This window comes from Cydia amplana, chromosome 19 (assembly GCF_948474715.1).
Source record: "Cydia amplana chromosome 19, ilCydAmpl1.1, whole genome shotgun sequence".
NCBI classification, from domain to species: domain Eukaryota; kingdom Metazoa; phylum Arthropoda; class Insecta; order Lepidoptera; family Tortricidae; genus Cydia; species Cydia amplana.
In genome coordinates this window covers 12,757,241-12,770,530 of record NC_086087.1, presented here as the reverse complement: position 1 = coordinate 12,770,530, position 13,290 = coordinate 12,757,241, and the positions used below count along the sequence as shown (strand labels likewise).

At 39.6% G+C, this 13,290-nt stretch overlaps 1 protein-coding gene and 1 long non-coding RNA gene across 3 annotated transcripts in view; one reads left to right on the top strand and one right to left on the bottom strand.

Annotated features, from left to right (window-relative positions):
- The window catches only part of LOC134656905 (proline dehydrogenase 1, mitochondrial), a 41,512-nt gene that overhangs the window by 2,459 nt on the left and 25,763 nt on the right, over positions 1-13,290 (bottom strand). Inside the window, exons 4-10 of one of the 2 annotated variants that reach the window (XM_063512455.1) lie at positions 11,535-11,716; positions 8,696-8,760; positions 7,458-7,636; positions 3,160-3,283; positions 2,416-2,571; positions 1,585-1,722; positions 963-1,073 (exon numbers count right to left, since the gene is read on the bottom strand). In XM_063512455.1, the coding sequence (XP_063368525.1) occupies positions 963-1,073; positions 1,585-1,722; positions 2,416-2,571; positions 3,160-3,283; positions 7,458-7,636; positions 8,696-8,760; positions 11,535-11,716 (955 nt within the window). Of the gene's footprint in view, positions 1-962; positions 1,074-1,584; positions 1,723-2,415; positions 2,572-3,159; positions 3,284-7,457; positions 7,637-8,695; positions 8,761-10,810; positions 10,938-11,534; positions 11,717-13,290 lie in introns of those variants that run through there. The other variant, XM_063512453.1, reaches the window with a different exon arrangement.
- LOC134657028 (uncharacterized) lies at positions 6,062-6,272 on the top strand. The gene is made up of 2 exons (XR_010097583.1): positions 6,062-6,108; positions 6,160-6,272. It is a non-coding gene; the product is annotated as an uncharacterized LOC134657028 (long non-coding RNA).

Sequence of the window (13,290 nt, the reverse complement as noted above, 5' to 3'; positions counted from 1 at the left end):
AGTATTTTTTTATTTAAAAAAAACTAAACGTTTAGTATTTGAGCAAGAATATAGGTGCGTTATATTTAATAAACAGTAACTTCGCCGACTTCTCTGGATCTAACGATTTCGTTATAGGTAATGACGAAATTACCTAGCACTTACGCCGCCGCTAAGACGTTCCTGTACCGACTTGTTCGACATCCGCATCCGCATAAGCTCCGCATCGATTTTATGCGGATGCGGATGCGGATGCGGATGTTGAAATTAATGCGGATGTTCCGCGGTTGCGGATGCGGATGCGGATGTTCGCAACATCCCTGGATCATTGATATACTTACAAGACGTTTCTATACGTAAGCTTAAGCAATAGAGTCTATAGTATCTGCCAAGTCGAGCAAAACAAAGAGGCACGCCCGTACCATCCTTTTCTCGAAGCGATTCAGGCCATTTTCGACGTCCTGTAATTTTGTGCCGGCTGAAGCTAGAACCCTGAATTTTCAGTGACATATAGGGCTTAACATGCTTAAGATACATTCTCAAAACTTTTTTGTAGTAAAAGCGGTGCGAGACTGGCACCTTTTTACATGTAATGTTTTTAATGGGATAGAATAGACTACCTATCTAACTAGTCCGTGAGCGGTAGCCAAGATGACCGTCAATCGAAAAGTAAAAATTTCGGATGACGAGATACGAATGAAATAACACGTGATAATTTTCATGCGTTGTTTAAGTATCGATTGGCATTTCTATTTTTAAGAAAAAAGTTTATATTAATTGTAAGTTTCTGATAATTTAACAATCCAGACAGATACCATTTAAACCAAATTTTGGACCGACTTATATGTATAGGAGAAAATAAGCAGAGTATTGGATACGATCAGACTTTTTATTTGAAAAAATAAATGGAAGATCTCTGATCATCATAATAGGCACATCCCAATATTTGCTCTTACGAATGTCAAGTTTTTGGTTGAACTTACCTTGACCCTGGAAAGGATCTCCTTGAGACACTTGTGGAAGGACACTGTGGTAGCCTCCACGCTCTCACAGGTGGGGTCTTCATAACCCATCGCCGCAGCTCGCGCGCGCTCCTGTCAACATTATAACAACATTCATTAATACAATGATATTTTTTTAAATCATATACGAAGAACTGTACGTCAGTGTATGTCAAATATTTTGATTGAAATAAATCGGTGACGGGATGGTACAATCACGCTCCACGTGCTGATATCCTAGCTTGATGCAATTCCAAATTGGGCCGACTGGAAATAAAGTTAATATCCAAGGAAAAGAAGTTATGTTATCTGAAATAGATACCATACACTAAAGAAAAAGTGACCAAGTCCACCAGTGGCCGAGGCGAGAATCAAACCCGCGTCTTCAGCTTACACGGCTAACGTCCTGACCACTAGACCGTGGCCACGGTGATACTCGTCCCAAATTCTCTGGTGTATGCTATCTTTAAAAGACGAGGCTTTTTTCTTTAGTGTATGATATCTATTTCTGTTTATATTTAATTTATATATAGTAGTGTGACTAGTTAAAAGACAAATCAAAATATTTCTTAAAATAATTTGATTTGTTCCCTACTTATGGTACCTGTTCGATGTAAGCGCCGCGGACGAGCTTGGCGCCCCAGTAGAAGTTCTGCCGCTCGGCCTGCTCCAAGTCGGTGAGGATCTCGTTGTAGGTGTTTTTTAGGTAGGTCTGGTACGTGTTGAACACGAGGAACTTGTCCTGCAATACATATTATAGGACATTTGTACACAAATTGACTATAAGCTCCACAATAAGCTCAATATAAGGCTATTCTCTCGGGTTCATAGGCAGGCTCACTACTGGCTAGGCCAGACAGGCCCCGTAGACGATATATCAAACGCTAACGCTACGTAGCGAACGAAACGCATCTGTCACTATCGCACTAATATGGAAGTATGGAAGAGTGATAGAGACACAAAGCGATTCGATGGCGAAGCGCAAGCGGTCGTTACCTTGGCTAGGTCGTCAGGTCGTCAAAAGATTGTCCACTGGACGCTCGCCACTAGGACCGTGCACTTGGGCCATTTTATTTAAAGTTGTCCACTTGTCCCCTACATTTTATTTAATTTGGGATTTTTTATGTTATTTCTACTCACAATCGCGAGCTCTTTTGATCCTAATAGGAGAAAAAAAGTGCCCAAGGTTTTTATTTCCATGCCGTTACCATTCTTCATAGACTTTGTATAGCGGTCACGGAATGGAAAGATCGAAAAATGTATTGAAATTTTGGGACCCTTTTTTTCTCCTATTAGGATCAAAAGAGCTCGTGATTCTGAGTAGAAATAACATAGAAATTAACAAATTTAAAAAAAAAGTGTAGGGGACAACTTTAAATAAAATGGCCCACTTACTACGTCTTGAAAACTAAAGACAGTGAACAAGATAACATACCTTGTTGTACCGACGCATCATCTCGAGACAGATGCGACTTATGGCCGGCTGGAAGTAGGTCTGTTCGGCGTCGATCATGATTCGCACGTCGGCGTCGTTCGCGGTCTGGATGATGTGGTTAAGCCGCCGGAGCATGTTCCGGAACATCTCCTCTTCCTGAAATAGAAAGGGGAATTTTACCAAAGGTATACAAGTTGCTTACTTTGTTCTAAATGTAGCAGGATAATAAAACTCAGCTGTAAACGAGCTTTAGAAAGAATTCTGCCAGGGCGCTAGAGGTATGTCTGCTTTCGGAAAATTCACTCACTGACGTACTATCACACAAATATATATTCTCATTGACAATCATAATCAGTGTCATTGAGACCAAATTAAAATCTTGTTTTAATTATAGTTGACTCTACTTGAGAGTGATGTCCTTTTTATCCTTATCGAGCTATCTGAGGGTACTCTAGGTCTAAAGTGTTAAGCTATTTTAAGTTACACAGAATTTGTGATATAATTTAAGTATTTTCGGTCCCCAATCGCGTTTTTAAACACTCGATAATGTTGTTAGCTGTTGTTATTCCATAACTTTGTCGAGCATACTAAGTATAGAGTGGGAAACCAAGAAATACGAGTAAAAAAAACCTAGGGTAAGTTATTTCGGCCGTCAATCCTACGTTTGAGGGCTTGGGAATATTGTTAAATCCATATCGAGGATAGTATTGTACTGAGTGCGATAATAATGGAAGAGAAACACACCTTAGGCAGGATCTGTGAGATGAGGCGTCTCATCTGGCCGGTCTTGGGGTCCGGCACACGGAACGAGTCCGACAGGCCCATGTCCTTGTCGAGGATTCCCGACCAGGGGAATAAATGCACGATGCTGCAATAGAAATACAGGTCATATAGAAACAGCTATTACTTAGTAGGTATAGAACAGGATACGAGTATAAAATGCGAGCACGAGCTGATACGCAGGAATGAATATTGGATATTGTAAAACTACGTTTGCCATTAAACAATACTTTTAGCTATGATCACTTACTATTGCAAGTAAGGTTTGAAGTAATTTGTTCAATATGACAAGGATTAGGTACACAAAAATGAATTTCTGGTGAAACAACGCATACCTAAACACGAATAAATTGTCATATGAAGAAATAGCACCATCTGTTTGTGCCTAGCAGTAAACGATAGTTTAGCGACAACGCTTACGAGTTACGACAATAGGTGGCGCCACTGACCGGTCCCACGGGAATATGTGCAGCACGCTGGAATAACACACCTTTATTTACTCCCAGACCGATAAGTAGATGTCGCTTCAAATTTATTGAGTTGGTAAGTTAATATTTTTTTTACAATATTCTATAACTTTTTTCATTAAATGACCGTCATAAGTAGAAATTCGATACAGCCTTGACACACCATATTGAGCACTAATTTTTAATTAATAACAATGTTTTAAACTTTAAAAAATATTATAAAATATACAATGACGTACAACATTACTTTTAAATATGTATAGTACCTATTTATGAATCTAGAAAAGCTCACAAAAAATATGTTCTTATTCTTGCGAAAAAGATACAGATTTGAGATTATTCAGTGTAGTTAATGTTAACAACACGTTATGTGTTGTTAACATTAACTACACTGCATAATCGTGCGTGTTATTCCATATAATTATCTTAAAAACCAACCCAACCATTATAATACTTTGTCGTCTTACAAACAAAAAAGGTTCTTTATTATCTTTTGCCGAGCGAATCAAATCCAAATCACATTCGCTAACATTTTGCTTTCAGGCAAAATACCATCATTATACGACTGGACGATTACGAATTCACAATGGAACGAGAATAGCTTAGTGTAAGGCCTGAGTGGACGCTCGAGTTGGGCGTGCAGCGGGGCGGCGCGTGCGGCGTGCATGTTAAACAAATGCAAGCGTATAGGAGCGGCCTTAGTGCACGCTGCTCACATCACTTGTGAGCCCGACGCCACGCTGCACGCCCCGCCGAACGCTCCGCTTCGAGCGTCCACTCAGGCCTTACACTTACTGAGAAGAGTCATTAGTCGTGCCAATGTCGCAAATAGGTACCTAGTCAAATAACGAACAGTAGCAACAGTAGTTACTATGTAGGTACGAACAATGTAGGTATTGTAGGTGTCGTTAAAAAAACTACAAGTCAATCGAAAATACACCTTAAATAATTGTCACGGAAAGGTCACAAGGATATGTCGTAAATTTTACTTCATACATACAAGTCGATATAAAAAATCTAGAGAACTATTGGAAATAGGTATATGTGAAAAAATATCGATATCTGATAAAGTTACAAGGATTACAGAACGGGAAAAGAGAGATCTTTTATTTATGGAATTGGGAGTTAAATTATCAGAATGGAAATTGTATAACAAATCCATTTAAACCCAAATTTCAATCGCTTGTCTTTAAAAAATTTAAAAAATCGTGCTTGGAACGTAAACTGCTCTAATAGTGCAGAAACGTATCATTTTCTGCACATCTGTTAGAACAACAATGATCCTCTTTCAGAGCATGAGAAATGAAAAGCAATTTTCAAAGTGAGCTGCACCTAATAGGGTTAAGCTGGCTATCTATAATACTAAACAAGATTTATCAGTTTTGGCAGCGACACGAACTGACATTTCTCATGTAGTCATGTAGTATGTCGTCATATGTGATTGAAATGAGCTAGACATACGAGTAGACAGCTGAAAGCTATTAATGTTGTAGTTTTTGTTGGACTGTCCTTTCTAGAGTCCCCTTCTGGCGATTATGGAAGATTCATGTAATTTTTGTTCAATTCTGTGACAGTGAAGTGGAAAAATAGGTTCTATTAAACATTTTCAGATTGCGTTTTGCCTAAGACATTACAGGTGCCAATTCAAGAGTCCTCTCGTTTGGCAAGAGTACAAGGAAATGGACACTTCCGAATCACGTCTGTGGAAAGCACACACCTACAATTTAACAAGTATTAACTTGGCATTTATTTGCATCCCGGAACTTTTTAGTTCAAAAATGTATAGGTACTTTATTTTAAAAGACAAACTTTTTTGTAATGGAAACCTATTTGAACCAGCCGAATAGGACTGAGTAATTATTAGTAATGATAAACGGTTGTTTCGGACGTGACCCCTTTGATGATTTTACTCTTAGCCAAATCTCACAACGGTTGACTTCGTTGGCAGGCCGATCCAATTTGTCACCAAAAATGACAAGGAATAAATCGATATTGCTCATATGTTTTAATTAGTACTAATGACACACACATTAACATGTGTACCTACATAATACTTCGATCAGATTCGGACCGTCGCTTTACATCGCGAATATCGCCATTGGTGTTCAAATTAGCTCCATCGTTTTCTATTTTAAGCAAGGTATTTATCATTAGAAAGATCTCCGCAAAAGTAAGATTGCAAATCTATTTATTGCACGCCTCAATAAAACTAACAATACATAAAAAAACAATTGATCGAGACAAACAACAGGCAGTATTATCGCTACCTAACTAGCCTGTTCCAGACAATCTTTGGACGACTGGTCTGGCCTAGTGGGTAGTGACCCTGCCTGTGAAGCCGCGGTCCCGGGTTCTAATCCCGGTAAGGGCATTTATTTGTGTGATGATCACAGATCACAGATATTTGTTCCTGAGTCTTGGTTGTTTTCTATGTATTTATGTATTTGTATATTATCAAGGGGAGAGGCCTTTGCCCAGCAGTGGGACACTCATATAGGCTAATAAAAAAATATTATATATATCGTTGTCTGAGTACCCACAACACAAGCCTTCTTGAGCTTACTGTGGGACTTAGTCAATCTGTGTAAGAATGTCCTATAATATTTATTTTATTTATTTATCTTTCGTTTTAAAGCAGAGACGCTTTCCAGATAGATTTTTGTACATTGACCATTGATTGCTGCTATCTCTATTGCACGCGTATAATTATATCGCTCTCCCGCCCATGATGCCAGTTTTCAATGTCACTGTGCGAGTCTGACAGCAATATAATTAACGCGTGCAATAGAGATAGCAACAGGTGGATCAATGTATGAAAATTTATCTGGAAAGCGACTCTTCTTTAGCGAAATCATCGCTGCTAGTGAAAAAAGAGTAGTATACGTATATACTATATGTAGGTTGCAAAGTGATTTAGACCGAATCTCTGCGGCTTAAGTATACCTGCGGAGTTCCTTCTATTCTTTCTAATCCAAATAAATGGTAAATTATTCCTTTTTGTCCATGTTACTAACAAAGAAAAAGACGTCCATTGGACGCCCGCCAGGGTGATTCAGTGTACTGCGAACAACTGAAATAGTTTCAGCGTTTTTGGCAGACGTGCGAACCGACAGTTATGCAACGTTATACGACGGAGGTCGGGATATCCGACGCAAGGCTATTAATGGAAGAGTTTTTTTACAATAGACTTTCATGTATATAAATATATTGCTACGTATTTAAGACAACGCAGATTGAGAGATTGAATGGAAAAACGTTAATTTAGAGTACAAGCATAAAATCTCAATTATATTCAGTTAATAGTATTTCATTTTAATAAGTTAACTAGTGCGGAAACCCGTGACATATTCTGCTGCTATGTATTTTATTGATAGTAAAATGTATTCTTATTCTTTTATACTTATTTGTTTCCATCTTACAGACTACAATCAAAAAGTACAAAAGTAAGGTAAAGAATAAGATATATTTTTATGATTTACGGGGCTTCTCTTCCCTTCGAGGTTTTCGACACAAACTCCTGTATTGAGAGCCAGAGCGCCAGAAAGCCAGATGGCTCCTTTTTCACAAGGTTATTGCAACTCCTTGATGCTCTTTTCTCTGCATATAGTCTAGGTACTCTAAGTAATTCTAGTACCCGAGTATGATATTATGTCTAACATGTCGTATGTACATCAACATATACGAGTATGTATGCTTCATAAGCTCCTCAGGCTTGGAACTGTGGTCTCCAAAGTAGCGCTGCAGGTCCTCAATGGCCTATGGTAAGTAGGATTACTCATACAGTAAGATACCTACCCCTCTTTGTCCGAGGTCATCTGTTTCATGAACTCCTGGACCTCAGGCTTGGAGCTGTGGTCCCCGAAGTACCGCTGCAGGTCCTCGATGGTTTTGTGGTGGGTGAGCACGTTGCCCATGCCACCGACGATCTGCTGCATGTAGTTGCGGGCGCGCATGATCACTTCGGACAGTTGCAACTGGAACATTACAGAAGATTGGACATTGGTAATTGGCTATGTTCCTACTAGTCAAATCAGCTTCTTTTTAGGGTTCCGTACCCAAAGGGTAAAAACGGGACCCTATTACTAAGACTCCGCTGTCCGTCCGTCCGTCCGTCCGTCCGTCCGTCCGTCCGTCCGTCCGTCCGTCCGTCTGTCACCAGGCTGTATCTCACGAACCGTGATAGCTAGACAGTTGAAATTTTCACAGATGATGTATTTCTGTTGCCGCTATAACAACAAATACTAAAAACAGAATAAAATAAAGATTTAAGTGGGGCTCCCATACAACAAACGTGATTTTTGACCGAAGTTAAGCAACGTCGGGCGGGGTCAGTACTTGGATGGGTGACCGTTTTTTTGCTTGTTTTGCTCTATTTTTTGTTGATGGTGCGGAACCCTCCGTGCGCGAGTCCGACTCGCACTTGGCCGGTTTTTTAGAACTGTCAAAACGATTTGCTAATATGGAATTTATATGAAAACGTGCGTAGTGACGTCACAGTCAACTCGCCTACTTTTTATACTTCCATCCGATTTATTAAATATAAATTGTGTTTAAAAATAACTGCTATCTATGTTTTTCTAATAATTATCTGGTGCTTTATTTCGTGCACGGTGTAAAATAATTTGTTTTAAGTAGAGGAAAGTACCCAATTATGAAGAATATGAAATATGCCTACTGCGTTTACGTGAAAGTCATAACAGTTATTTGTTTTACAAGGGGCCAAAGTTGCCCCCGAGTGAAACACAAAATTTTTCACGACACCAACCCGAAGAAAATAGTAACTGTAAGATATCAAACAAAATAAAACACATAAAACACAATTAGGGCCACCCCACATCTAGCGTCTTTCGAGCGTCGGCGTCTCGTCGGCGTCTACAACTCTATGGCCCTGCTCGACGCAACGTCGACGCAACTGCGCAGCGACGTCATTTTCCATAGCGCTGACCGACGCCGACGCTCGAAAGACGCCAGATGTGGGGTGGCCCTTAATGAATCTAATGAATCTTTAAGATAATTAATAAGTGGCAACTCACCAGCAACTGAGGTCTTCCCAGCGCGGTCAATTTGACCGCCATGAGGCCGGTGCTTTTCGTGGTGTCTGAAAGAATAGAATAGAATAGAATCTCATATATTCAAGTAGGATTTTAAAATATCAACAATATCAGTTTTCGTTACTACAAACAAATAAATACAATATCATAACCTTTCGTATGTGTGTGGTGGTCAAAATACCGTGTGTTCAACCCTCGGTCGTGCCGTATAGTGCAGTAAAAATCAGAAGTCAAATTAAAGTTGACTAACAATTTGGTCAGGACCCTTATCATACACAGCACAGACGAGAGGTTAATATCAACATTAACAAGTTACTTGAAGTCTTCTTACGTGTACGATATACCTATGTATGCGATGGTATTTCCCTTATAGTATCTACTTATTTACGACAGCTAGAATTACACTAAATAGCGATTTTATTAAGTTATAGGTATCGCCCTTACTAACAAGTGACTACCACTTTAATGTTTATAATGAAAGTACGTTCAAAATATTGACAATACCTACGTAAGGTAATGATAATGACACAAGTAAAACATAAGTAATTGAATCTTCAATTTCAGACGACATGATGTTACATCGCGCACGAATACCATGGAAGGGAAATTAAGAGGCCGGTATCTATTTTAGTCGCAAAAATGAAATTGTACACCTTTTGTTACGTAATAGAAATAACAGTACTCGTATATCTATTAGCACGTCTTCTTATCTTGCACTTTTACATATCATTTTTTTGAAAACAGACTCACTAAATTAGTAATGATTTTTTTTCTGATGGACGTTTAGGTAAACGCGCGTAAAGCACTGATTTTGTCGATCTTATTTGTAAATTTCGTAAAGATTGGAATGCTAAAAATGCTAATTTTGTATTACACATATCCTGTACTCCAACGATAGACTACATTTTTGCTATATGATACTGAACAAGAAAGAGTAAATGAAAGTTAGACGAAATCAATTTCCACCAGAAATTACCTCAAAACAAGTGACAATTTTTCGTGAAAATCGACTTAATTTCAACGTAATTTTCATACTTAAACAATCTACAACATTTTCTAAAACTGTTCTTATACATCATTTTGTATAATTTACCACTATACATTTTTGATGAATTTTTAAAAACTGCCCCTTCTCGTCATATATTGCCGGTGACGCACGCTCGGGACCTCATTATTAAAAGGCAAGATGAGAGGACGTGCTAATAGAAATTAGAAACCAATACTTGTTATTTAGATATTAAGTACCTAACAAAAGGAGTACAATTTCAACTACTAAATCTATCAATTTTACATTTTGGCTCTAAAATCGTTAACAGGCTCTTATTATATTATATTCACTGCCAAGAACACGATAGTTGTGTCAGAAGCCCGCGCCTGGTATCCAAGGCTCGGAAAATGCTTGACATTTTTAAAACAAATCATAATTTAGAATCCATTTAAGAGACGAAAAGGTTCGTTTACGGTCTACGGATGTCATTGGGGCATATTTAATCGTTGAATCGGTATAAAGAAGTCTGTGTTGTACGGAACAGGGTAATGTTTTCAAAATGACGGGCGTTTTTCTGAGCCTTGCTGATATCAAACCATAACCCAGCTCAGCTTCTTTGGCCGCCTAATCCACGCTATTCGTGTTCGAACCGTACCTGGTGCAGTCTTGCAATAACATCTCACAAAAATGACACTTTTCTATAGCTTCGACAAGATGGAATCAGATATTTTTGTGCGCTTCATCGTGAAAGATATTATTGCATTGACCGATGGCAAAAATAAGTAAATAAATTACGGTACAGTTTACGTCAAATCCCAGAGCTTCGATAGGTTCGTCGCTGAATCGTTCTTCATAATCTAGGTAAAGAACAATAAATCTTATATTCTGAGTCTGTCAAAGTGTTCACTATAAATTTGGGATGAGGCACTAATCGGTAATCGGTGGGCCTTATATCTTTTCAATAAAGTTTATGAATTACCAGGTTAAGAGTGGCGAAGATTGTACACTTGCCGGCCACAGCTTCGATACTCGCTAGCAAACCACTACTCTAAGTGTTGGCCCTCCTTATCCCACCCATGGCAAGTCAAAGCAGCGTGAAAGAGACTTACCGGCCACAGCTTCGATACTCTTGAGGAACGCCTCCATATTCCTCTCGCACGCCGCCTCGTTGAGGTAGAAGTACGTGCGCGCACTGTGCACTTCGTACCGGCAGTTAGCCAACCACTACTCTAAGTGTTGGCCCTCCTTATCCCACCCATGGCAAGTCAAAGCAGCGTGAAAGAGACTTACCGGCCACAGCTTCGATACTCTTGAGGAACGCCTCCATATTCCTCTCGCACGCCGCCTCGTTGAGGTAGAAGTACGTGCGCGCACTGTGCACTTCGTACCGGCAGTTAGCCAACCACTACTCTAAGTGTTGGCCCTCCTTATCCCACCCATGGCAAGTCAAAGCAGCGTGAAAGAGACTTACCGGCCACAGCTTCGATACTCTTGAGGAACGCCTCCATATTCCTCTCGCACGCCGCCTCGTTGAGGTAGAAGTACGTGCGCGCACTGTGCACTTCGTACCGGCAGTTAGCCAACCACTACTCTAAGTGTTGGCCCTCCTTATCCCACCCATGGCAAGTCAAAGCAGCGTGAAAGAGACTTACCGGCCACAGCTTCGATACTCTTGAGGAACGCCTCCATATTCCTCTCGCACGCCGCCTCGTTGAGGTAGAAGTACGTGCGCGCACTGTGCACTTCGTACCGGCAGTTAGCCAACCACTACTCTAAGTGTTGGCCCTCCTTATCCCACCCATGGCAAGTCAAAGCAGCGTGAAAGAGACTTACCGGCCACAGCTTCGATACTCTTGAGGAACGCCTCCATATTCCTCTCGCACGCCGCCTCGTTGAGGTAGAAGTACGTGCGCGCACTGTGCACTTTGTACCGGCGGTCGGCGAAGCGTTGCTCCACATGGTATTGCTTCAGCTGTCCCTCTTCCTCTTTATCTCCGCTCTGGGAGATTGAAGCGCTGGGGGAGAGAGACAAAACGTTAGTTCAAGCGGAAAATAAATGGATACATTGAGAGTGAATGCTTATCGTCCAAAATGGAGAGAGTCCGAAATAGGTTTGTGCATAACCGCTTTAACCTGCTGGGATCTAGAAGTAGTTTTGTTTTTCAATTTGGAACCTTTAATTGATTACGGAATGTGTAGAATAAATTGTACGAGAGATATGGGGAGGTTAAAAATGTTTACATTGGAGTTTTTTTAGATCAGCCTCGATCGCCGCTTTGCGAATCACTAGATTTTCGTAATAGCTTGCCTGGAACGTAGGTAGTGTTAAAATGTCTAGACCAGTCTAGAAGTTATCTGTTTTTACAGGTTCTCGTGATGTTTTTGGATTGGCTAACTGTGTATCGGAGTAGGCAAATAACATTAATGTGACGAGTTTGTTTTTAACTGAAAAAGGATAGGTTAAGGACCTTCCTAGTCAATCGCAAAGTGTAAGCAGGTTATATGGTTCAATATATTATACGCATTATACCTACTTTTAATTATCCGTTCAATTTTACAGTATTCTAATCGAACTAAAAATTTGAAAAACGTTTTATATTACTTTTCCAGTTCATTGAAGATGTTGCCTATTAAAAAAATAATGAACTCGTAAATTTCCATCACATTCTTAATAAGTACACGTGTTTTTCAGTTCGTGGTATGTACTTTCTTAAAATAGACCAGCAATAAGAACGGGTAAACGACACAAAAGTACGCAAATCAAATTCATGATGTTACATGTCCCTAATAAAATATCGGTTTAAATGTATAGAATTATCAACCATATCCCCTTGAAATAAATGCCAAAAAATCACTCTCACTGCCAATCGTTATAGAAATAGGAAGCAATCTAATCGATCTGAACCTCTATACATACGATGCATAAAATTTGGCCAAACGCCAGAACAATTCGTGATCAACCAATATAAACTCACACGAACCAGTTATAAAGTCTAATTTAGGTTGTTAACAATCCAATAGTCTAGTACGCTCTAGCCAATTTCGTGTCAAAGCAACTTCGAATCTGCCGAACAGATCATAAGGTACTTTGTATATGTTTAGTCTAGAAAGAATCGGCGGACAAGTGGGTCACCCTAATATTCTATGACGGACATGTTTGGCACGAGCCAGAAGTAGATTACTTTCTCTAAGACATTGTAATTGTCGTACTATTAATATCGTGTCAATAGCCTCTTGATTGCCTAAATATAAATCTCTTTCCCTTTCTAACAAGTATTGTGTGACGGAGAGGGATTTCCACGATTAGCTATCACACGTCTTGAAACTGTGCAAAAAATACGGTAAAACGGTTAGTTACACTCCCATGACCCGCTAGACCAGTTAGACCACTAACGCTTTCGACTTCGTTCAGCCATGGATATTTTTTGCTGGCAGGTCGACGAAAAAGTAGGTAGTAAATTAAATACACGTGCATTTACTGTAGCTCCGGATAGTACTAGTTTATGTTATATCATATCAGTCATGGTTTAATATCAACCTAACCTAGTCGGTAGTGACCCTGCTTACAAGTGTTTATCATTATCTCAAA